General features: G+C 50.0%; 1 protein-coding gene across 1 annotated transcript; it reads right to left on the minus strand.

Annotated features, from left to right (window-relative positions):
• Positions 1-1573: 1573 nt before the first annotated feature.
• Positions 1574-12122, minus strand: CCNQ (cyclin Q). The gene is made up of 6 exons (XM_035097349.3): positions 11674-12122; positions 10339-10450; positions 8888-9071; positions 6276-6408; positions 4940-5167; positions 1574-2646 (listed from the first exon to the last, which is right to left on the minus strand). The coding sequence occupies exons 2-6, from the start codon at positions 10424-10426 to the stop codon at positions 2557-2559; spliced, it is 723 nt and encodes a 240-aa protein (XP_034953240.1). The 5' UTR covers positions 10427-10450; positions 11674-12122; the 3' UTR covers positions 1574-2556.
• Between the last annotated feature and the right edge of the window lie 14299 nt (positions 12123-26421).

Here is a 26421-nt window from a genome sequence, read left to right on the forward strand (position 1 = left end):
TAATAAATAGTATGTAGAGTTTATTTCCTTTCTTTGGCTGCTACCATCATCAGTGTTAAGTGGACCACACTGGGAGTTTGCTTAAGTTTTGTAAACCCTTTTTCCCAGTCTCCTCCATCCTAAGGAGTAGAACTAATAGCAAGCTCCATCCACTGTTCCCAAAAACTGTAGAAAACCCTAAAAGCGGAAGGGGGTCCCAAAACAATGAAAACTGAGCATGCAGTGTGGGACACAGGATGCGGACCGACAATGGTGGGGAGAGGGGATGGCTGGCTTGCTAGAACCAAGAGCTGGAGCACATTGCTCTGAAACACTTTGCGGCTACTCCAACTTGTTCTAACTCCACTTCCAGCATCCTCTCCACTTTATGCCTGACGATACTCTCTGCAGATTGTCTCTTAAGAGTGTGCTGGCTAAGGGTATTGCCAGGTTTGGAAGACACACCATGGGTGGGGGGGGGGACTAGAAGCACACACATCCCCAGTCCTTATGTTCACTTGTTTGAAAACTGCAACTGGTTTTCCATTCTGACTTCTATAATAATATAATAATAATAATTTATTATTTATACCCCGCCCATCTGGCCGGGTTCCCCCAGCCACTCTGGGCGGCTTCCAACAAAACAGAAATTCTAAAATACAGATCAAAGTATAAATGGCATTCACCCTAGAGCCATACCTGCCAAGTTGCTGTCAGAGAAATAAGGGACCGGGCCGGAAATAGCAGACCGGAAGTAGCGCTGCTGCAATTTTGGAACTGGGCAGAGCATGCTCAGAAGTGACTTTTGATGCTGCTTTGTCCAGTTCCAAAATGGCCGCCGCGCCAGAAGTCGCACTGCAGCCATTTTGGAACTGGGCAGAGCAGCATCAAAAGTCGCTTCTGAGCATGCTCTGCCCAGTTCCTAAATGGCCACCGCGCCAGAATAAACCGGGGGAAAACAAAAAAATCTGTTTTTTCAGCTAGGAACAGCTGGAAAAACGGGGATTTCCTGGGGAAAACGGGAGACTTGGCAGCTATGCCTAGAGCTGAAGAAATGCCATTCTTGCTTCCGTGGGCCACTGAAGACTGAAGAGTTATTCCCAGAAGTTCCGGCTGTGTGTCGCTAAAGTGGCAGACATGCAGGAGCTGGGCTGCAAATGTACTGCAATGAGAGGTCAATCTGGAATAGATCTAGTTAGCAAGTAGTGATCTGGCAGCCATCAGTAGCACAGGCAGCAGGGGGCCGTGGCGCAAGAGCTATGCCCTAGAAACGGCTCTACTAGCATTTGCCTCTGCGGTACTGTTGCCTGCTCATTCACAGCAGGATGGGGACTAAACCACCCCAACCACAAATGGGGGGGGTGACATGGAAACAGCAGTGGCTCATCATTTCAACCTGACTTCCAGCATGTCCTTGAAGGTTGGGCCCACACTGGTCTAGTTGCCCAAGGCAGGCAGCCTCCCTTAGCTTCCTCTGCCACACTAGGACCGGCTAACAATTGTTATCTGACCATTATGAAGCATTACGGAGAATTGACCCCCACCCCAAGTGGGACAGGCAGAGGCATAAGAATGAAACGGCACTCAAAAGGTATACTGTCTGTGGACACATTATTTATTATTAATAAAAAAAATTATGAATTGCTCCTTGTAAGGCATCCAGTAGCTGCCAAGGCTAATAGCAGCGACAGACCAAGGCTTTATGAATTTGCCTAATCCTTTTTAAGAGCCATCGCATTCCATAGCAATAAATCTCATGTTAATTATTTTGTGCTATCAGCATACAGACTTTGGCATGTCCTGAAGATACTGCCGTGTAACTGGACGAAACTCGAGTTCGAGAGTTTTGAAAGAGCAAAGGAACTCAAGGACTTGCTCTTCTGATTGTTCAATCAGTGCCAACATTTCAACTTGTCAGATGGAACTTGGGTCATCTAGTCCAACCCCCTGGTGAAGAGGCATTCTGTTGGGGCAACCGCAACCTGGATTCAAGGTGCCAATTGGCTCCTAGTTTATATGTCTGAGTTTCTAACACTGGGAGGAAAGAACTGCAAGGGGTATGATGAGGCTTGAAATGAGTGGTGCCATTTTTCTCTCTTCATTGGCAGCCATAGTTCATCAGTGAATTTTTCTTACTCTGGAACTAAGACATTCACAGCAGTGGAGTCTTTGTCAGATGTCATGGAGTCACAGTACTTCAATCCAAGATCTATGACTGGAACGTTGAAGCTTTGGGGAACCATTCCAGAAACAGGTGGGGGAAATATCCTGGCAACATGTTTCACCTGTAGTAGGGAGACAACAGGTTCCTTCCCCATGTTCTTCTTTCCCCATGGACTCTGAGCTGGCACCAAGTTGGGAGTAGAGGATGGAAGGCTTCAGGGACACCACAGAACACAATCTATCCAGGCACAAACACCAATCCAGCCCGTTCTGTTCTACTGGGTCGCTCAAAACAAACAGAATACAAATTTGGTGTGTTTTGAGGGGGCAACACTATCACCTCAACCCCACTTAAAGTGACCAGTCAACTTGGGACACTGGAACATGAAGCTTTCTCCTTATGGTCCCATGTACTTAAGAAATTTCTGTATCCAGAGTATAGATCTGGATCAAGCCCAAGACAATCTGGTCAATGACATTCTTGGAGAGATCTTCGCTGCACACCTAGAAGGAGAGAAAACCAGGATAGAATGGTAGATAAATAAATAAAGCATCCATGACAGATGGCCATCCAACCTCTGCTTAAAAACCTCCAATGAATGAGTGAGACCACTCCACTGTCAAACAGCTCTTGCTGTCAGAAAGCTCTTCCTGATGCTTAGTCGGAATCTCCTCTCTTGTAACTCAAATCCATTTTCCTACCCTCTAGAGCAGGAGAAAATAAGCGTGTTCCCTCTTTCACGCAACAGCCCTTGAGATATTTGAAGATAGCTATTACATCCCCTCTCAGTCTCCTCTTTTTCGGGCTAAACATACCCAGCTCCTTCAACTGTTCCTCATAAGGAACTGGTAGGAAGGCAAAGGTTCTGCAGAGAAGGGAAGTCACTAAGGTGAAGACAGATGTGGTGGTTGTTTTCCAGTTTACAGTGATTGGAAAGGTAGGTTGCTGCTTATGGTACGTTTACTCTGCCTATTTTCCTCTCTGCAACAGGCTTTGGATACCTGTTTCACTAGAGGGAACAGGAAGACAAAAGCAATATGCATATACACTATGGAAGTGAAGCTTCTCTCAAGTCACCTTCAGTTGCTTATTTATTTTTAAGCTATTTTCTGTCTCCAGCCTTAATTGTCAACCACGCTGGACCCTGCTGCCTCTGTTGCCTATCCCTTTGAGTTCACAGAAACTCCCATACCTGGATAGGAGTTCTACCTCCGAGAGAAGCGACTTAATGACATCACTCAAGCTAAAACACCAGATCTTGATCCAACATCTCCTATCTCAGAGGCTCTTGAGGAGTTCCTCCAAAAGTCTGAGAGGTGGCAAACCATGTCTTTGAAAAGGGAGGTTGAGAGTACCAACCAGTGCTACGGCAAATCCTCATTCTAAGCAGAGCAAACAGCAGGTCCTGTCCCCTGTTAAGAGTGACGATTTGCAACAGCTAATGCTGCCCACACCCACAAGGAAAACCGAGATACAGGATTTGTGGCTTCTACACACTAGACTCTGCAAGATGTTCTAGGGAGGAGTTGGGACGGTGCTTTTTTCTGCCAGTACACCGTACCTGAACTTCTTTCTCACACTCACTCACACACACACACACACTACATTGCACTGGTCTAATAACAGAACCACTTTTAATGTTTTTCCCCCTTTTTCCCCCTTCAATAATACCACCATTCCCAGCAGAAATAATCCCATAATAACCCTTCCTCTCCCTTCACTCCCCACAATGCTTCTGCAGGCTCAAGATGGCAGATTTCTATAGCCAGCATCCTGGTGGCAGCTCGGCAGCTCTTGCCACCTGGCTGCAGGAGATATTGGAGAAAGCCTCCATATCTCTCTCTCTCCCCCTCCCATTTCTCTCTGTGTGTTGTAACTTCATAGTGAGTACTGGAACCTTTATTTCTAAGGGGGGGAGCACTGGTTACCATTCCTCCAGTCTCTGGATGCAACTAGATGAATTTGCAGAGATCTGTGCTTGGACCTCCCATGGGTTTTTAAAATGACAAATGCATAGGCTGCACCTGGTGGAATGGGAGGCAGAATTAACTCCACACACACACACACACCATTTCCCCAATCGAAACTGATACACAGCTACTGTTTGCCCCATAAGGTACTTGAATGTTTTGCTCCATGGGTCAATTTATTTACTTTTATATATGGTCAATTTATTTAAAACAAACAAGGGATTGTAAGCCCTTAGGCTTACAATTTAAAGGGCAGCTGGTGGGGGTGGGCACACTTGAACCAAGCACACAAGGTATGGGGAATGGTTTTTAAATAAAGCAGCAGCAGCAGCAGCAGCAGCAGCTCCCTAGTGCCCCAGTCCTGATCCAGTGCAATGGTCCTGTGGCTGCATCTGCCTTTTTTCTTTTTCCCATAAAAAACTGGGAGGACTGCGGATCACCTGCATCCTGTATCATTTGGCCTCTGAATCCTGAGTTGTCCCTTAAGGGCATTCCGAGGATTGAAGGGGGATCTGATGAGCAGCAGGGTGTCAGGCCTGCAACCTCCCCCCGTGCTGGTTCCCAGGCCTAGCACATCCCTGTATAACAGGCAGGGAAGTGGCTGGTGTGGAGCATGGCGTCCATGTGATTGCAGAGGCACAGAAGCCGACAGGTGGCACTTCCTGTACTTCTGATTCAGCATAAAAACAGATCATTAAGAAGGAAGGAGGACGCCGCGTGGGCCAGCTCCAAGACAAGAGTCGAGGTCCAGCTCAGGCGGAAAGGGGATACCCAACTGCTTGCCCCCAGCCAGCAGCCTGCCCACCTCTCACTCCCGTGCCCTTACCTGCCACCAAGGCCTCTCTGCTTCAGCATCAGCAGGCACCTCCACCCCGTAACACTGCAGGGCCAGGTAAAGGACAGATGCAGCGATATGCTGAGGGGGGTGTTGCAGGCACAGGGGCCCATGGTAGCTGTCCCGCAGCAAGGCCCAGGCTGCCACGGCCACTGGGGTCCTATCCCAGCTGTGTCGGTTCATCCAGTGCTTCAGGGACAACAAGTAGTGGAGAAGGTACTGCAGAAAGAGAACAGCAACTGTCAACGGTGGCTGAAAACCCAGGAGTTCCGCTTGTGAGCAGCATCTCTCACAAAAGCTCTTCCTTTCAAAAAGGGATTAGAGCAGGCATTCCCCAAACTGCGGCCCTCCAGATGTTTTGGCCTACAACTCCCATGAACCCTAGCTAAGAGGACCAGTGGTCAGGGATGATGGGAATTGTAGTCCAAAACATCTGGAGGGCTGAAGTTTGGGGGTGCCTGGATTAGAGCTTGTGGCAAGTCCACGGCAGATGCTCTTCGAAGGACATGTCCCTTGCTTCAACCCCTTGGAGCTAACAACACAATCTCACAACTTTCCCCCACTTTGTCCTCACATGTGTGTGGCTCTCCAGCATGGAGGTCACCTTGGCTTAGAAAAAAACTGGATGACTCCTGAACACCAGGGACAGGGAACCACTGTGGCCCTCAATGTTGCTGGACTCCCATCAGGCCCAACCTGAGCCCAACTAATGATTGAGAACGGTGGAAGCCACAGCTTTTCCCCGCCCTGCTGAAGACCACCTGGCCACTTGGTAGTGGAAAAACCTCGACACAACTCTTCAAAGCAAAATAGGTGTTGTTTTTATTCTCACAATAACCCTGGAAAAACAGATGAAGCTGGCAAGTTATTTGCACAGTGAGCTTCATGACTTGTGAGGGATTTGAACTCAGGTCTCTCCCGCAAGCCCAGTACTTTATTCATGCCACCACACTGGCTTTTGCATTCCTACATCCTTCTGCCCCAGGGTCCAATCCTACTGCACCTGCTCTCGACCACAGAGAAGGGCTCCAAAGTCAGGAGTGCTGGCTCCCAGCCTGCCTGGGTTCATTCCACCACCACTTGGGGAACGAGTGTTGCTGGCTACCGTCTTTCCTCCCTGTTATTGTGTCTGCCTTCCCTTCTCTGGGCCAGAATTGTGACTTCTATTCTGTTCCTCCTAGCCTAACCCTCTGCAGTCTGTTCCCATCTGGAAGGTGGAAGCAGAACCCAGAGGCTTGGGGTGCAAGGAACAGTTCCCTCCAGGATGGGAGGAGAGTCCTGAAGGTGTAACCCTTTGCCTCCCGTTTGCACCCTGAGCCGCCCGGACCTTATGGGGGTGCTGGAAGGAGACACGGAAAGAAAGCACCCGCAGCATGAGCAGCTCACACTGGACAATGCTGTCTCTCAGCTCCCAGAAATGCATGTCCAGTTCCAGGGGGTCACTTCGTGGGTGCAAGTACCTGTGGGGTAGAAGAGGAAAAAGTCTGGGGGTTTATGGGGTTCCTTCTTGCAGGTGACAAATTAAACTGATTTTTCTCTTTCTCCGAACACCCAAAAACAGCTGCGTGCAAACATCTTGTAGAGGGAGGTGTTCTTCCCAAGCCTGAACAGTGACCTCACAATCTTCTGTGGAAAAGCCAAATCCCTTGCCTAGAATTCTGAATGGGGCTACAGCCTTTGTTCCCCATAACTAGTAGATTTATCAACTACAGCTGTTAGTTAATTAATTGGGGGGGGGGGCTTTCAATCATCAAGGAGAAAGCCTAATTGATAAAGCATTTATTTCACTTTTTAAGTCAGTTTTGTCTTTAGTCTGGCTGATGGCTGAAGCAAGGGGTCCTTTTTTGTTCATGCCACGTGAGCTTTTTCACATTAGGGTTGACCTACAAATTTTACTTTACGGAGCAAATGTCTGCACTGCCACTTGTGAATAAACTGGATAGCTGGATTTAAGCAGTTCAGAAAAGCAAGTGGGGGTGTGTATGTCTTTAACCAAATTAAAAGAGGGGTGGGTTTTGTTATTCCTTGCTCTTAAAAGCACACCCACCCACTGTGGAAAGTGGAGGATACAATGGCAAGATGAGTGAGGAGGGGCACAACTGTATAATCCCTCATACCGTACATCCTAAGATTCTCCAAGTATGCCTCCTTATGTAGGTACAACACCAGTATTCATGCTCAAGAACAGGGGTTCCCAACAAAATTTTCTCGAAGACCCCTCATTGAGCTGCTATTGTGACAAGGACCCCCATTAATTCCTAATCCTAAAATTAAAAAGTGAGAGCCAAATTAAGAGTCTTTTTAGTTACAACAGAGTACTCCATCAGTATACAGTTAGTTTTAATTTTCAGTTCTTAATGAGATGAGTTAAATCTGTCCTTTGAGTCCATTATTTTCCCACATTTAGCAACAAGCTGAGCCACCTCGTAAGACGCAAGGGTTGCATTTTCATTTACATTTGCACCACAGTGTTTGGCAATTGTTTTACGAGATGTTTTCAACTCTCCTAATTTATTTTTGGAAAAAATTTAATGACGCCGATCCGGCGCGGGGGAAGGGTTCGGCTCCCACGCAGCAGCGGCTGCGGTTTGGGTGGCTTTCTGCTTGTTTGGGGCCAGGGCCGTCTTAAGCCCATCCGGTGCCATGGTGCAAAGGTCCCTCTGGTGCCCGCCCCCCCGTTTCACAGAGTTACTGGCCTTTGGGGGGGGGATCCGGACGCGGCAACCGGACGGGCAGGGTTTTATGAAAAACAAAGAACAAAAAACCCCACCCTTCATATCAGGGCCGGATTTAGGTTTGATGAGGCTCTCACCGCGGCCTGCACCTCCGCCGCCCCGCTGTCCGCTACCCGGCTCAGCTCTGCACCGCTGGCCAGATCCCGCACGAGGAAGGCACCCACCGCTTGCACCCAGCAGCCTCCCACGAAGCCTCCGGTGTGCACCAGGGAACTGGCGAGTGCCGCTGCGCCCAAGCTGGTGCTGCTGCTGCTGCTGAGGCGGACGCCGCCGGGCACCGCTAGCCAGAAGCTAGAGCGACGGGAAGGAGGTGGAGGGTGAGCGAGCAGAGCTCGGAGACCCCGCGACACCCAGGGAGTCACCATGGCCTCGGCGCCTGGGAAGGGAGCGGAGAGGGTGGAGCTGGGGCGGGCGAGGGCGAAGGCCCTGCCGAGCGTGGAGCTCCTTGGCAGACGGGTTTCGGACGACAGCACCGCTGCCAGTGGCCTCAGGACCCCCTGAGCTGGGAGCGCTTCCCCGCCCCACAGCACGGCCAACAGCAGGAGGAGCAGCCCCAACCGCCGCATCGGCACCTGGAGCGACGCAGCGAGGGCGCGTGGCCATTGAGCTTCCTCTCCTCTCCTTCTCTTGAGGCAGAATCAGCGAGACTCCTGCCTAGAGTGGCAGCAGGCACGTGGTGCCACTCTGGGCAGGAGTCTCACTGGTTCTGCAAGAAGAGGAGGAGAGGAAGCTTTTGCCGCCTCACATGAAGCTCCTGGCTGCCGCGTTCAGCCAGACACCAGCCATTCCGTGCCCATTCGGCGCCCCTTCAGCGCCTCTGGGGGCTGATTTGGCGGCGCTGGCACGTTGGCTGACTTTAGGAGCTCTGTGCCAGCGTGCCCGCCGCCATCTTGCCTCGCCAGAAGTCCCAGTCTTGCGGACCCCTCTGGCATAGCTCGCGGACCCCTGGGGGTCCGCGGACCACCAGTTGGGAACCACTGCTCAAGAAGGAATCAGCAAAAGTACAAAAAAAGTAAATTAAAAAGGGACTCCCCCCAAAAAAGCCCAAAGAGAACAAAGCGTACTCAGTGGCTAAGGAATGGCTGTTGGGGGTGAGAGTGGAGGAGAGAAAAGAAAAATTTTAACTGCAAGCCTTTTTCTGCATCCATGTAGATATATTCTCCTAATACAGCTAAGTCCAGCACTCACACTCGGTCCCCATTACCTGTGGCTAACATTGATGATGTCCCTTGTCCGCAGGTGCTGCTCTTCTACCTTCCCCGCCAGGTAAAGGGCAGCCATAGCTACCAAGTAGGGATCATAAGGTTCCAGAGGCACCTCCATAAAGAACCGGTGGTAAATGGTGCATGCTGTGGCAACGGGGACAGAGCGCAACCCCAGCTTCACACCTGTCAATGGAAAAGAGAATCAGCAAGGCGAGGACTGGGGGCAGAGGGGGAAGCAAAGGGTAGCAGGGTGCGGAAGAGGGAGAGGGCAAACTAACACGATTGTGGTGAGGGGAAAAGTGATGCAGACTCAGATTTTTTCCCAGTGGATTACATCCCATGTTAACCATTGGGAGGGAGGGGCTTTCAGATTTTCTGCCTGTAGGCACCTAAATGTCACTTCCACCCTCAATGGGCTCCCCCTTCCATCAATCAGGGCAGATTTCCTCCTAAACAATATTTCTTGCTTTTTTTCTTGAAGTTTTAGCTTCCGTTCTAATATGAAGCAACCAGCCTTTTCCTTTTGGAGATATAAGAAAAAAATATTCAGACAATATTTTTACCCCAAGCCTGCCTCCACCACCTTTCAGTATTCCTGTGAGTGCCAAAGTACTGACACTATGCAATTTATTTTTAAAAACAAAGTCATTGAGCGTAACAATTTATTACAGTTAACTGAAAACAGAATTAATTTTAAAAGAGCATACTGCTTGAATTGTTTTCCTGTTTCTCATTGACTTACAGTGATGCCCACCAACTCTTCCATTTCACAGCTCTGGGCCTGCCTCCAACCCAACCAGGCAGGACCCTCTACCCTCCAAGCCACAAAGATTGGCACACTTAGTCCTGTGTCTCCTCAAATCACCTTTCCCCTTCCAACATAACTGTCAGGGGGACTCTCTACAGGGAGCCTCCCTCCATCATCCTGACCAGCACTTTGCCCAGCAACAGTGCTAGCAGCGGGTCAGGGGGAAGTGGAATGGAGGAGGGAAGGCGCAGCGAGGCATCAAAGCCCTTTTACCAATCTGACCAACAAGGGAAGGAGGGACGGCTCAGGGAGGCGTCGGAGCCCAGGCACTGCCCTAGCCAGCGAAGGGAAGAAGGGGCACCTCTCCTTCCAGCACCCAAGGGCGCCCGAATTGAGGCACGCACCCAAATGCAGGGCTAAGGGGCAGCGTTTTGGGGTTCCCAGGTTATTATGCTGGCCCCGAAGCAGACGGGCGCAATTGCCGGATTCTGAGAGTGACTAGGAGGTCATGTTTTCCGCTATCTATGCACTGTAAACAATATGCACAATAAAACCTTTGAAGACACCATGGACTGGAGCGTCTTTACTCGGGAGTAGCTGCAACAACTCTGACAATAACCCTCCTTTCTCACAGGGATTGGGGCACCACTGCCCAAGCGTTCTTCAGCTGCACCAAAATGCAGAGCCCAGCACCCCTCTCACCTGCCTCCATGATGAACCTGCAGACTTTGAAGTGTGTCCTGGCATCGGCAGATACCTGACCGGCCTCTGACAACCCAGCAGAATCCATGAATGTTGGTGTGTTCCAAAGAGTCTGCAGAAGCAAAAAGAACACAAAGCTGCCTTAGGAAACGCCCCTTAGGAAACGTCCTAGGCAAAGCCCCTTGCTCCCAGTAGGATGCTGCTGTTTTAGTCCCAGTCCCTTGACTGACAGTCAGCTGCTACCACCTGCCCCACACTCCCTAAGGCCATGGCAGTCTAGCAAGAGCTGCATGCTCATGCCCCACCGAATTAAGGACAGATAAGGAGGGAAGTCCATCTCTGTCTAAAAGCAAAACATTAGATAAAACAGCGGGGGGGGCACTATTTATAACTCCTGTCCAGAGGAGCAGGACAGCATCTAATACTAGGGCCCATGCTCATAGCAAGCTGTAGCACAAGGAGGACAGGATTAAATGGAAATGACATCCAGAAAATGTAATGCCCCACTACTCCTTTGATGCCGCACTGTAAGAACGTGCTTGTTCCTAACATATGGTAAGGGAACACGTTATATGCACACACTAAGAGAAGGGATGCAACTCTGGCCCACTTCCACTGAATCAACGGTGTGGGTGGGAGTGGGTGGGTTGTTGGAGAACCCCCAGAACAGCACATGGGAGGAGGAGGGGAGATGAGTCTGCCATGCAAGCTGAACTGGAAGAGTGTGACACTGATATTCCTCCCACTGCAAACAAACCAGAGGAGTGAAAGTATCTGTATAGGCCAGTGAGGAAGAACCACTAGGCTACAGGCTGGATCTGGCCCATGGCACCTCTGCCAAGGCCACACACCCCCTCCTCCTCCTCCTCAAACGTCAGAGGAGCAAGGAAAACCTCACCCACAGCTCGGCAGAGGCGGGATTTGTGGGTGATGTTTCTAAGGATTGCAGGGGTGGGAGTTAAGAAAAGCTAATAGCAGTGTGCGTGGGATTGGGGGGGGGCGTTAAACATGCCCATCCTGATGATACCGGTACATCTTTGTATGTGGGGGAGGAGGGTGGTGTGTCTTTCTCTCTGTGTAAGTGGGGGAGCCCCTGCCAGGTTATCCATAGCTGCCAAGTTATCCCTTTTTTAAAGGGATTTTCCCTTATGCTGAATAGGCTTCCTCGTGAGAAAAGGGAAAACTTGGCAGCTATGCGGTTATCTGATTTCCCTCTGCACGATGGAAAGGAGGTCGCAGCCCCGCCCTCGCCGCCACTTTGCCCTCCGCCTGCCCAGGCGGGCGCCCCCCTCCCCGGACCCGACCCTCCCCGGGCCCTCGCTCGCCTCCGCGGACCTGCTACTGGCGGGAGCCGAGGCGCGCAGCAGCTGGCGGGGCAGGAGGCCGCGGAGCCGACGCCGCGCGGAAGGAGGAGGAGGAGTCCGGCCAGGCCGCGCGTTGCAGCCTCTGCGAGGGCCAAAGACAGCCGAGCCGGCGAGCAGCTCCCGAAGGCCCTGGCGGGGAAAGAAGGCGCTCCCTCGGCCCCGTTGCCCCCAAGGAAGGGAGCCGGGCCGGAGGCGCGCGCCAGGAAACGTCCTCTCGGGCGCGGCGGGGCGCGGGGCTGTCTTCCTCCGCGCGCTCCCGCGCTCCGATTCGCTCTTCCTTCCTGCTCTCCGCCCCTCCGCCGGCCGGCCTTCCCCTCCCTCGCCTGGGCGGAGACTTCTTTCCCGCCGCGGTTTCCCACGCGCCGGAGCCCCTTCCAGGCTCTGCCCTCGCCGGCTGCTGCCGCGGCGCTTCTTCGCCGCACCGACGGGGCTCTGGGAAGCAAGGGAAGCGGAGGCCTGAAGCTCTTGCCCGGGCAGGTTTTTCCGTGAACAGCAGGGAAATACAAACGGGAAAACACACCGCTTTTTGAAAGAGCTTTTGGAGCCTTCCAGGTTCCGGGAAGGACTCGCGAGGGCTCTGGGAGCAAGGCAGAGAGCTCAAAAAGCTCTTTCCACGGGCAGGTCCCCGTCCCCCCTGCTCTCCCTTTATTTATTTTCCCGCCAGCCACATAAACCTGTGGTCGGGCAAGTATCATAGGCTTTAAGATGCGAGTTACCTGTAACTGAAGAGAGCTGTGGCGTGTGTTTTACAACGATTCCCCACTAGAGGGTGCCGGTTCAAAATCCCTCTGGAAACAAATGGATGAGGCTGCAGTCCGGAGTTACCCATCGCCAAGGAGGAAGCCTCCCATTGGGCACAGTTGGGATTTTGTTGTTGTAGTCGTTTAGTCGTGTCCGACTCTTTGTGACCCCATGGACCAGAGCACGCCAGGCACTCCTGTCTTCCACTGCCTCCCGCAGTTTGGTCAAACTCATGTTGTAGCTTTGAGAACACTGTCCAACCATCTCGTCCTCTGTCGTCCCCTTCTCCTAGTGCCCTCAATCTTTCCCAACATCAGGGTCTTTTCCAAGGATTCTTCTCTTCTCATGAGGTGGCCAAAGTATTGGAGCCTCAGCTTCACGATCTGTCCTTCCAGTGAGCACTCAGGGATGGTTTCCTTCAGAATGGATAGGTTTGATCTTCTTGCAGTCCATGGGACTCTCAAGAGTCTCCTCCAGCACCATAATTCAAAAGCATCAATTCTTCGGCAATTAGCCTTCTTTATGGTCCAGCTCTCACTTCCACACATCACTACTGGGAAAACCATAGCTTTAACTATACGGACCTTTGTAGGCAAGGTGATGTCTCTGCTTTTTAAGTTGGGATTTACTTCTGAGTAAATAGCTAAGCAGCAGCGTACATTACTAGACCTAAGCCAAAGCACGTGCAACTGAAACAACATGTTTGCCCTGCCTCCACTATCTTATATAAATCATAGCCCAGTTGGTAGAGCATGAGACTCTTAACCTCAGCGTTTGCGGTTTGAGCACCACATTGGACAAAATGTTCCTACACTGCAGGGGGTAGGACTAAATGACCCTCAAGGTTCCTTCCAAGTTCCAACTCTACAATTCTATGATTCATAGAACTCTACAGTTGGAAGGGACACAAAAGTCCTGCAATGCAGGAATCGCAGCTAAATAAATATTAGACTGTAAAGTACCATGCACATTGATGGCAATTGTTATAAGAATTTTAAGGTCTCAGATATAGAAACAACGTTCAAAATGTACAATGCAAACATATATAAACCACATCTCTGAAATAGTAAAGGAGAGCAATCCTGAAGCCATTTTTACTCTCCCAAATTGACCTCAAGTATTTCTCTGCAAGGAGGAAGGAAATAGGTAAAGCTTTCCAATTGCTTTTGGACTGTAGAGTATGGGTGATGGTTCCTTGGTTGCGGGACTCTTGGCGTCGAGGCCCTTAGGGGCCTCGGGTGGCGGTTTAGGCCTTGGCAAGGTATCCTTTAGTCCACGGGTGTCAAACACAAGGCCCGGGGGCCAAATCCGGCCCGCCAGACCTCGTCATGTGGCCCGCCGAGCGCCCCAGCCAGTGGGACCCACCTTGCTGCTGAAGCGCCGCACCGACAAAGCGCCGACAAACAGCTGGGGCTGGGGGGGATAGAAAGGCGGCCGGAGCAGCGCTGCGTGGAGCGCCCCGAGGCACAGCAGCAGGAGAAGGAGGAGGCAGCTTGCCGGGTCAGCACCCGGCAACGCTGCACGGAGAGTCCCGAGCCTCTGCGACGCAGCAGTGCTCTGTAGCACTTTGAATCCTCCTCCTCCTGCCATGGCTCGGCGCCTGGAAACGGCTGCTGCTGCTGCTGACGCACAGACAAAGCACCCAGCAGCGCCGTGTGGAGGAGGAGGAGGATTCAAGGTGCTACAGAGCACTGCTGCGTCCCAGAGGCTCGGGACTCTCCGCACGGCGCTGCCGGGCACCGACCAGGGTAGCCGCCTCCTCCTCCTCTTGCCTCACCTCCTCCTCCTCCTGCCGCGGCTCAGCCTCATGAACGTGAGCTCAGCAGCGGCTCAGCCTCATGAACGTGCAACTCTGAGGCTTTACGCACTTCTCCTAAAATGGACACCCGCTGCCTCATGCTGCACGGGAAATGCTTTTTGCCCCTGGGTCCCTTCGTGCTCTTTTCTGGCGCTGAATCAAGGCAGCGACCCCCCCCTTCCCTTTCTTTTTTCCTCTCTCTCGTTCTTATTTTTTCTTTCCCTCTCCTTCCTTCCTTCTTTATCTCTGTCTTCTCTCCCTCTTTCTTTTTCTTTCCTTCTTTATTCCTTCTTTCCTACTCTTCTTTCTCTCACCTCTTTCATTCCTCTCTCCCTCCTGCTCCCTCTTTTCTTTCTTTCTTCCTTCCTTCCTTCCTTCCGTCCTTCCCATCTTTCTTCCTCTCCCTCATTCTTATTCTTTCTTTCCCTCTACTTCCTTCCTTCTTTCTCCCTTTCCGTCTTCTCTCCCTCTTTCTTTTTCTTTCCTTCTTTATTCCCTTCCTTATTTCCTACTCTTCTTTCTCTCCCCTCTTTCCTTCCTTCCTCTCTCCCTCCCACTCCTCTTTTCTTCCTTCCTTCCTTCCTCCCTCCCCTCCCCTCCCTCTCCCTCTCCTCAGAAACATAGGATGCTGCTTTATACTTCTGGCCCTTAAACCCTGGAAACAGGAGAGCAGCTCCAGTGAGTCAACCTCAGCCAGTCCCTTTGGTGAAGGGTGGTGGCTCACTGGCAGAACATCTGTCCTGCATGCAGAAGGACCCCAGCATCTCCAGGTACTAGTAGCTCTGCAAAGGTCCTGCATGAAACCCTAGGGAGCCTCCACCACCCAGTGCAGTTACCAAAAATCATTTTTCAATAAATTGTACAATAATTGTACATTTAAATATCTACTTGCCATTATTCTGACTATGTTTCTGCTTTCAGAGCTAGTTATTACTTACATTATTACAAAAAACAGTAATAATTGAATGCAGTGACAATAATTTATGATAATAAAGAGTGGACACATAGTCCTACAGATACAACCGCCCCTTTGAGGGTGACCAAACTGCTGATGCGGCCCCCGATGAATTTGAGTTTGACACCCCTGCTTTAGTCTATCATTAGGTGGGGGGGGGATGCATTCATGCTCCCTTCCCATGTGGCGGCACTTGCAGGGCCCATTAAAGGGCAAAACTGGGACTCCCTGGCCTTAGAGTGGCGGCATGTAGGTCAAACTCCTGGGCCAAGGTTAGTGGAAGGGCATGCTGTGTAAGTTTGCACTCTACAGTCCCCTCCCACTGCACCTCATTAGCCTGCATATCCTCAGCTAGACCTGCCAAGGCCTATGCCAAGTTTCCCACTTCTGAAGCTCAATAAAGTTGTGGCCAATTTGAACCCATACTCTGCTCTCTGGTCTCATTCTTTGGGGAAGGGATAGGCACCACAGACAGGGTTTAGCGCGTGTGTCCACAAATGATAGAAGCAGGTGAAAAAAATGGATGGGAGAGCCCACAACTGCCTCACCAGCCACAACCCCATCCAGGCCTCCAGTGGAGTTCTCCAATGCAGCCTGGATTCATGCAGACTCGTGGCTGGTTGCACATTTTCAATGTATGCATTTGTACTGCAGTGACTGGGGGTCTGAAACAACATTTGGGAGGATATCCTTTTCGTTAGAAGGCCGTTGTGGAATGTGCCTCCAAGGTTCAAGTCTCTGTCACAGTGGAAAAGTCCTGCGGCATCTGAAAACTCAAGCAGTTTATTGTGACATGCACTTTCAAATCCATAGTCAAGGGTGGATTTCACAAAGTGCAAATTATTAACATATAAATACAAATTTAATAAGTCTAACCTAACTTTCACCAGATACATAGAGGAAATTGGAAGAGCACACTCTGCGCTGAGGTACACCAGAAAAAGAAAAAAAACCAGTGAACAAGATTTAAAGGTAACAGAAGTGCAAGGAACACATTCAGATAGCAAGATACAAGCCACAAACAAAACATGACCTACATTTTCTGGAACATCAGAGCTTGAATACTGTGTGCCACAGAAGATAATGCTCTGGCCTTGGCCTTGTGAAACCTGGTTTCAAAATCCAACTCAGCCACAAATAGTACATATTATCTTTCAATATCTGTGGATCATTTGGGGGGGGGGTGTAAGTTATTATGATGGTGTAAATTAAGGAAAGGGTTTCTTGGCTTGTTGTTATTCTTCCTTTTGCTTTGTGATGTATTATTGTGTATTTTCATGTTGTGATCTGTCCTGCGATCTGTGGATGAAGGACAGTAAACAACAACAACAGAGGCTGAAGTTGTTTAGAACCTCAGAACAGAATTTTGAAACCACAAGGAGTAGAAAGTAGCTTAGTTTAAAAGGTAAAGGGACCCCTGACCATTAGGTCCAGTCGTGACTGACTCTGGGGTTGCAGCGCTCATCTCACATTATTGGCCGAGGGAGCCGGCGTACAGCTTCCAGGTCATGTGGCCAGCGTGACAAAGCCGCTTTTGGCGTGCTTTTGAACTGCTAGGTTGGCAGGAGCTAGGACCGAGCAACGGGAGCTCACCCCGTCGGGGGGTTCGAACCACCGACCTTCTGATCGGCAAGCCCTAGGCTCTGTGGTTTAACCCACAGCACCACCCGCATCCTGCTTAGTTTAGTTTACAGTATAGTAAATGAAGCTTCCTTAAAGGTGAATTCTAACAAGACTAACATATTCTGAGGTTTTCCTGTGTTTTCCTCAATATCACACAGCCCTGATGGTTAACAGTTTATATTCACCTGAGTTATTCCAATAAAGAACGTGGAAATCTTCCACTATAACAAAACCTGTGTTTTGTGTCCTAGATTATGTGTTCTAAGTATCTACGGTAAGACTTGCAGTAGCTGAAAACCAGTGTTCGATATATATGGGGGGGGGGCAGAGGGGATCTGTCCCCTTCTTTGGTTGCTTTTAGAAGAGGGGAAATGGTGGTGAATCAAGGGTGGGGCTCGTGAACTTCTTTTAAATACCCTTTCCTCCCCTCCTCCCATTTGAACATCCTGCTTGAATCTCATTAACACAGGGGTGGGGTGGGGAGAGAGAGAGAGAGCAGATTAAAACTTCTCTTTAGCACCCTTGCCAGAAGCCACATCATGCCAAACTGCAGTGTTGTGCAAAGGAGCCATGAGTTGGCACCTGCCCAGTTCCATACTGTTGTACTCCCATCAGTAATTGATACTCGGCAGCTTGAACTGCTGGTGTGCAGAACACTACAACCTTGACAGAAATGTTTCATACACATCATCACCAGCTACTACCTGGGTCAGAAGAGCAGAGAGAGGTGTAGCTTGCAACCTGGCCATCTCCTAGGCTGAACTTCATCTGAATTCAGCGAGAAAGAGCAGCACGAGCCCTTAACACAGGGAAAGCTCTGGGCATGAGACTGCAGAGAGAATGAATGGACCCTTCGGAGAGATGCATTGTGAGGGTTTTGCTGAGTGCTGAGAAATCACAATAAACATAGTGGGAGCTACTTTTGCATTTTAGCAGAAATATATTTAATTCTAGGCCAGTGACAGACAGTAGTTTTTCAAAACATGAGAGAAGTGCACTCGTGGTGTGCTACTCCCATATTCCTTTTGTTCCACAGGAGTCTCTTGTATGCCTCCTTCCGGCAACTCTTGCAGCCAAGCTGGTGCCAAATGTATTGCTCTGCCTTCCTTTGGACCACATCAGTGAGGCCGAGAGAGGGGGTCTTGTTGTCTGGGCTGTCCAGGACCCCCATACACACTGCCCAGACAGCCAAAACAATGCAGGAGGTAGCAGTTACAAGTTACTGGTCTATGCAGCCACAGCAAGTGCTGTGATTCTTCAGTGGTATTACTTCACCCCAGAGGTGCACTCCATTGTCTCTTAAGACAGGCAGATGCCAACACTTCCTGTTACTGTGGTTTTCATTCACATGTGAGCCATCAGTTTGTGACTAGAAACTTTTTTCCTGGGCTGGGGGAACATGGAGAGAACAACTTATTACAGTCATACCTCGGGTTACAGATGCTTCAGATTGCGTCTTTTCGGGTTGCGCACCACACAAATCCAGAAGTACCCGAATGGGTTACTTCTGGGTTTCTGCACTCGCGCATGCACAGAAGTGCTAAATTGCGCTTTGCGCATGTGCAGAAGCGCTGAATCGCAACCCGCACATGCGCAGTTGCGGCACTGCGGGTTGCGAATATGCCTCCCGCTCGGATCACGTTCGCAACCCAAGCGTCCACTGCTTTTTCTACTGTTTAGCTAGGATCTATGTTGATTTCCAGCAGCCTTCATGGGGTGGGGTGGGCAGGGAACAGGACTCACAGCCTGAGAATCAATCAGACCCATTAGGAGTATGTCAAGTAGCAAGCCTTTTAAAAGTCTCAGGTATCACATCTCCTTGAAGTCACCGCTGAACATCAGGGAAGCGGGCAGAATGCTAACTGCAATTTGGGTTTGGGGGGAGGGAGAGAAAAGACATTGCAGGTCATGGGGAAGAGAAGGCGAGGAAGCTCCTATCCATCTCAGGACCGTCTGTCCAAATTTAACAGGGTCAAACAGCAGTCCAGGTGGCCATGGATGAGCCCTCCTTGCCTGACCCAGGCAGGACCATCCCTACCATGTGAGATAAGCACCTTCGGCAGCATTTATAGTCACTGGCGGAAGAAGAGGGTGCATGGGCGTAGGCAGGGGGGCAGGAGGGGGCAATTGCCCCCCCTAGAAGCAGGGCCGCTGGCCAGCCTGCCCCGCTGCCCGCCCGGTGCCGTCTCCCTTCTCCCTGGCTGGCTGTGGAGCGGGCGGAGGGAAAGCCAGGCAACTGCTTTGCGCGGCTCTGGGACTTTCCCTCCACCTGCCCCGGCGATTGCAGAGGGGGAGGAGGGGATCGGAGCAGCCCGATTTCGGGCTGATCCTGGCTCCCCCTCGCCCCTGCCGATCGCGGAGGGGGAGAAGGGAGTCGGAGCAGCCCGATTTCGGGCTGATCCTGGCTCCCCCTTGCCCCTGCCGATTGCGGAGGGGGAGGAGGGAGTCGGAGCAGCCCGATTTCGGGCTGATCCTGGCTCCCCCTCGCGCCTGCCGATCGCGATGGGGGAGGAGGGAGTCGGAGCAGCCCGAAATCGGGCTGCTCTGATCCCCTCCTCCCCCTCCGCCATCGCCGGGGCGGGAGGAGGGAAAGCTGGCAAGGGAAAAGGGAGCTTTCCTTGCCCCGCTGTGGCCCCTCCCCCGCCCCTTGGCCCCGCCCCTTGGCCCGCCCCTGGCCCCCCTGATTTTCATCCTGGCTACGCCCCTGAGAGTGTGCGGGGGGAGCGCACCACCCCCGGCAGTGCGATCCCGGTGGGGTGCCATCGCGGCTGCCCCCCTGCCCCTGCAGGCAGCATTCCCCGCCCCCAGGATGCACGCCATGCCCCTGTGGATGATGCATCCCACCCCGGGACATGCACCAGCCCCGCCCCCGCCTGCTCTCCCCCCCCCCCCCCAGTTCCGGAGCATGGCGCTCCGCCACTGTTTATAGCTGGATATATTTCCAAGTTGGCCACAGTCTGAGCACACCAGTGGGTGGAGAGGGGACGACGTAGGTGTCCATTTGACTTACAGTTTCAAATCAGATTGGACCTGGTTTGGTGGGAAGTGCAGTATTTCTCAAGAAGGAACTGCAAAATAGACAAGTATTGTGGCTAACGTTCTGTGTCTGCGGCCTCACAAGACAGCAGTGGGAGCACGCTGGATGCAGAGTAAACAGGAATGTTTACACAGCCACCCTCACATGCTCCTATCTATTTCTTCATCCGGATAAGCAAGGATACATTCTGGTCAGACAAACATATTTGGCCTGTGAAGCAAGGGGAGTGGGAAGGGTGGCCTGGGGACACTTCCAAGGGCCAAACAGAGAGGCGTGGAGGGCCACAGTCTACCCTGCGACTTCTAAGCTAGCCTGCTGCCCCCATGTGCTTGGGAGGGCAACAGCCTAGTCACCAGTGTTGAAGCAAGATTCAACCAGCAACACAGTCACCTTCTATATCTGGAACGCGGAGGAGCTATCACCTTGTCTTTCACTTCAGGCAGCAAAATGTCTTGGGTGGACCTTACAGGTAGCTGCCCATCCAAATATACAAGTCCAAATGGTTTAGAATAGAGGTCAACTATTGGAGGTGCTGAATCTGAGAGCTGTTCTCAGCTCTTAAAAGAGAAAGAGGTGTGGAGAAATTAGCTCCTCTGCAATGGAGTTTTTCTGACGGGCCATTGAAGAGGAGATGTGTTGTATGGCCCCCCTCCTTCTAAATGACCCCTCAGGAAAATTTGTTACTGGCCAGAGGTCTACAGGACCATCTTATGCACATCTGAGTTCAACGTGGCTTACTTCAGTGAGGGTAAATGGGTATAAGTGCAGCCTTTTACAGATTGTACTATCTTTATTTCACAACAGAACAACTGAGTAATGCAGTGGGCTCTGCAATAGGATGCTGGTTCACATGTGCTTGACAGTATTTGAAACCAGGTTGGCTTTTCTTTTCTTTTCTTTTCTCTTCTTTTTTACATGACTTGGAGATCTGCTCAACCTGTATGTGAATATATGCATACACAAACCATATAGCACAGAATGTCAGTAATTCTTCAGCCAGTGGCAGACTTTGCCTCTCATGCTCCATTCTGCAGTGTTGTAGTGGCGCCCCCTGCAGCACAGCAGCACCCAGTGCGGCCAAACTGGGGTCACACAATTCTCAAACCACTTCTGGTACAGCGACCTCTTTCCCAAGGAAACCAGACCTGGGTGAATGGACTGCAGGGCCAGGAGGACATCTCAGCACTTTGAAAACTGGACAGGAGTCTACACAGCCATTATGATGTGTAATATTTCCAGCCTCAAAGGCTTTCAAACTATGAATTGACTTTCCCTTGCCAGGAAAAATAAATGTAATAGTCTGTGATTCAGAAGTACTGAGATTTTTAAAATGAAAATCCCCGCCTATCCCATGTTTGGAGGTTATTTGGGGACACGCTATGTGAGACTGAGAACAGAAAGAGAACTTTTCCAAATATGAAATTAGAAACTGTTGCGCATATAGAATTAAGGGGGGGGGACGACTACGTTGAGCTGTTCTTAAGTACATTTCCTGTCACTGAAAATACTCTGTATGCAAGAAGAGCACTATCTTGGTTAAAATGTCAGTTGGGAGCAAGGGGAGAATATAAGCAAGGTAGCCAAGACAGGGGGGGGGGAGGGAGAGAGAGCAAGCACTATGGGATGGGATACAGTGTGGTTTACAATTGCATTATGTCTGGCCTCTTAGTTATTGATTTTTCTCCTTTTTCTATTTATAGCAGCCTCACTCAGTGTCAAATCTCTTTCAGCGGTCACAGGCTCCAGCAGAAACAGGGCTGAGAAAGGAGGCAGCCAAGACAGACAGCTGGGAGGGGGGCTGGGAAGAGATTTGGGCTGTGCAAGGAGAGCATAGCTTGTAGCGCCAGCGGGAAAGAGCACCAGCCACAACGATGGCACCATCAGCACCATCGTCTTAAATAAGATGGACAGTTCCACCTCCACATTCATACAGGTTCACTCAAGAGCCAATATGGCTGCAATCCAGCTAAGTGGATAAACTATAAAATCAATTATATCAAGCTAAAATCATGACTTCCTGACAAAGTGCCTGTGACGATGACCCTGGGCGAGGGCAGGGAGACTCCTGGGGAGGAGTCAAAGTGCTGGCAGCTCCCTGTGCCCACCGAAATGCCAGGGATGAGGGCCTGTTTGTGGCTAGCATGGCTCTGAGGCACACCTTTCCTCCTCAACAGCTCCCTCCTCTTTCAGGTACCACTCCCAGAGCACTGATTCCACCCCAGTCACCAGAGGGCAGGAGGAGCATGGCTGGGTGTGGGCCTGTGGCTATGTGCTTAAGGGCATCACTCCTGTAATTCTGCTGCACCATCCGCTTGCCCTTTAGAAATTACAGAATGCAATGTAAGCAAAGGCATACTGTGACTATGTGACTGAATCCCACCTGAAAATAGCAGCAGTCTGAAGCACCCTCTGAGAAACAGATGAAAAGCTTTGTCACTTCCAGGTGACCTCCTTAATTGAACATTCTTTCTGATTTGTTTGCAGGGAGGTTAGACAATGCCACATCAAGCAAATACAGTATATTCTGTCACTTCCCAGATTGCAAAAAGACCACTTTGGGAGTGGGGTTATTGGGCAAGAGTTTGAACTCAACCATAACGGTGCAGCCTGAATTTGCTAGCATGTGATTGAATCCCACCTGAAAACAGAGACCGTCTGGGAAGGCCATGAATTGGATTAGATTCTCCTGGATGTAGGTTTTCAGGTTGTATCGAGGGATGCTGAGACTGAAAAACACACAGTAGGTTGAATCCATATATCTATAGCTATAGCTTTATCATTTGTATTTATAGCTATATCGATCTATATTGGCTGTATCCCAGCCTTAAGCAAAAAGCTAATGCTAAGACCCCATGGTTGAAGACTCCCCCATGAAGAGGCCTATAAAGGTAAAGGTAAAGGGACCCCTGACCATTAGGTCATATCGCATTATTGGCCGAGGGAGCCGGCGTATAGCTTCCAGGTCATGTGGCCAGCATGACAAAGCCGCTTCTGGCAAACCAGAGCAGCACATGGAAACGCTGTTTACCTTCCCGCTATAGCGGTTCCTATTTATCTACTTGCATTTTGATGTGCTTTCGAACTGCTAGGTTGGCAGGAGCTGGGACCAAGCAACAGGAGCTCACCCTGTCACAGGGATTCGAACCGCCACCCACAGCGCCACCTGGGTCCCTATGAAGAGGCCTATACAACAAGCCAATTGTTTCTCCACAGACCATATTATGCCATGTTATCTTTTCTTCACCTTGGTATAGTCTCTTGAATGACTCATGCAAGGCATGTAGCCCTGAATTTAAGATGATGTCATTGCTATTCTATGATGGGAGCTAAACCATATTTGAAAATCAATGGATAGAATTATCTGTTCCTCCAGCCCCACTGAACTACCTGAGCCCAGGAAGAGTTGTCAAATTGTCCCCTTTCCCACAACATTTTCAATCTTGGGGTGGCCACTTCTGCATCATCCAGAGAGAGAAAAGGAACAGCAGCAGGCATGTGCGCACGCACTTTGAAGGGCAACACATCTTTATTAGTCTATGCTAATTTATATGCCTAGGTGCCATTTTAGAAATTGGTACAACTCACCAAAGTGCGGAAGTCTGTGACCAAGTGACTTGCCGGCCTGCTGAGTCTGCTATCCACACTAACTGGTGCTGAGCCTCTCCTGTTTTCCTTCCTTATGGTCCTGTATCATGAAACCAGACTTGCCCATCCCAGTTCTTTGTGCATGGGCTCATGGTTCAGTAGCAACCAAGATTCCAAGTCGGAAGCCATGGTGCCACAAGCTGAGGAGTGGGACCAGGCCAGAGTGGCTCTGGACCTGGACCTGATGGTGCTGATCAGGGACTCGGGGAACATGATGCTGGCAGTCTAGTGCACACTAAACCGGCTCCCACAGGACCATGGCCCATAAAATCAGATCCAGGATCTTCACAGGCACCTTCCTTTGGGCCCTAGGAATTCAAGGCCTCCCAGACTTATTCACCAGTCCAAGAGTGCAATGAACACATCAGGCAAGAGGCCATGGAGAGGAGCAGCAAAGCACCTTCAGGCCAGAAGGTTGCTGCCTTGACTCCCTAAGCATCTTCAGGAGCCTATGCAATCAGGGTCCCTTAAACAGGCTGTTGTGTGGACAGAGCTTTAGTCCACCCCTCCCTCTGTACATATGTAGAGAACCAGACCAGTACTAGACATGCATTGCAAAGTGCAGTAGAAGAAATGGCTATCCCAGCCTTCATCAGCCTGGGGCTGATGGGAACTGTAGTCCAAAACATCTGGCTGGAGGGCACCAGTTTGGCAAAGGCTGGCTTAAACATTTGTGTCCTGAATACCAGGTGCTTCATTGGAAAGCAGCTGAGGTTTGTTTAAAGAAACAACCACCAGTTTCTGCATCCTGTTCCATAATTCCTGCCTGTCTTTCACCTGTTAAAAGTAATCCTTCCTATGAGTATATAAGAGGGAAGTGCTACTCCAATTTTAATTGAGGAAGAAAATAAAGGTGCTTTTTATATCAGAAGTCGGGGAAACATTAGGCCATAGCTGCCAAGTTATCCCTTTTTTAAGGGAAATTCCCTTATGCTGAATAGGCTTCCTCGTGAGAAAAGGGAAAACTTGGCAGATATGCATTAGGCAACTGTTTCTGATCGAAAGAAAGAAAGAAAGAAAGAAAGAAAGAAAGAAAGAAAGAAAGAAAGAAAGAAAGAAAGAAAGAAAAGAAAAGAAAGAGGCATGCGACTTCTCTGATATATATCAAAAATTGTGCTTTCTTTTCTGCTCTGGCTCAGCTTTGCCGAGAGTACGGGAATCACACACTGGCATCTCTTGAGTGGGTAATGGAGAAACAGAACGAACCAGCCAAGGGATGAGATCATCTGTTTATACTCACTACTTCTTCCATTAAACTGGGGAGGGGAGGGAGGCTTTTAAGGGCTGATCGCTGGCCTGTGAAACTAGCCCTTTGTTTGTCAGGATGATTCTTGCCATCTCTCTGCTCCTTTGTGTGTAAGCCTGACTGATGATGTGCTCCTGGCATGTCTCTCCCTTTCAAAGGAGATGGTGCCATCTGAGAGATACACGCAAAGAGACCAGCAGCATTTCAGCTAAGTAAAAGCTGCGGGGAACAGGGGAGTCATGGCTGGCCCACTGACCATTCGACAAGGTGTTTGAGTTGAGTTGCAGTCTTGCAGACATAACAAGAGTATAGGAGTATAGCATCTAGATCAAGGGAAGTAATAGTACCACTGTATTCTGCTCTGGTCAGACCTCACCTGGAGTACTGTGTCCAGTTCTGGGCACCACAGTTCAAGAAGGATACTGACAAGCTGGAACGTGTCCAGAGGAGGTCAACCAAAGTGGTCAAAGGCCTGGAAATGATGCCTTATGATGAACGGCTTAGGGAGCTGGGTATGTTTAGCCTGGAGAAGAGAAGGTTAAGGGGTGATATGATAGCCATGTTCAAATATATCAAAGGATGTCATATAGAGGAGGGTGAAAGGTTGTTTTCTGCTGCTCCAGAGAAGCGGACACGGAGCAATGGATTCAAACTTCAAGAAAGAAGATTCCACCTAAACATCAGGAAGAACTTCCTGACAGTAAGAGCTGTTCGACAGTGGAATTTGCTGCCAAGGAGTGTGGTGGAGTCTCCTTCTTTGGAGGTCTTTAAGCAGAGGCTTGACAGACATATGTCAAGAATGCTTTGATGGTGTTTCCTGCTTGGCAGGGGGTTGGACTGGATGGCCCTTGTGGTCTCTTCCAACTCTATGATTCTATGAACTTCCTACCTTGTCCACCTTGAGTGGTCAGCCAGATGCCTAAGGGAAGTCTGCAGGCAGGACATGAGGGCAGCGCCCTTCTTCTCCTTCTGTGGTTCCTTAGTGGCTGGTGTTTAGAGATGCCGACTCTGATTCTGGGTGAAATACATAGACATCATGATGACAAGCCATTGATAGCCTTTTCTTCCATGAATCTGTCTTAAGTCCTTGGCCTTCACACTACATTTCATTATTTATTGCTGCATCTTGGAAGTATAAGAGAAAAGGAAGCAGGGCCATAATAAAGATGTTATGGGGGTTGTTCTCTTGTTCTGTAGGTTGTTCCTGTATTGCTGTGAGCACTAGGGCTCAGCAAATAAGTCCGTTTCGGTTTCTCTTGGTTTCGTTCACGGGTCATTTTCACACCAGTTTGTGAGTTCATTTGAAAAAAGTCGTCATGAGAATTCATCAGCATTTTGGTGCACATTTCCACCTAATGTACACATATTTGTACGAATTTTATGATATACACATTTTTAAAAGCATATAATTCATAATTCTAGTTACAGGTAGGTACCGGTAGGCGTGTTGGTCTGCTGTAGTTGAAACAAAATTTTAAAAAAATCCTTCCAGTAGCACCTTAGAAATCAACTAAGTTTGTTATTGGTATGAGCTTTCGTGTGGTGTGCATGCACACGAAAGCTCATACCAATAACAAACTTAGTTGGTCTCTAAGGTGCTACTGGAAGGAATTTTTTTTTTAATATTTCATAATATTAGGCTTTAATTCAATGGGACTTACTCTGAGTAGATGT

This window comes from Zootoca vivipara, chromosome 15, assembly GCF_965207765.1.
Source record: "Zootoca vivipara chromosome 15, rZooViv2.hap1.1, whole genome shotgun sequence".
NCBI lineage: Eukaryota > Metazoa > Chordata > Lepidosauria > Squamata > Lacertidae > Zootoca > Zootoca vivipara.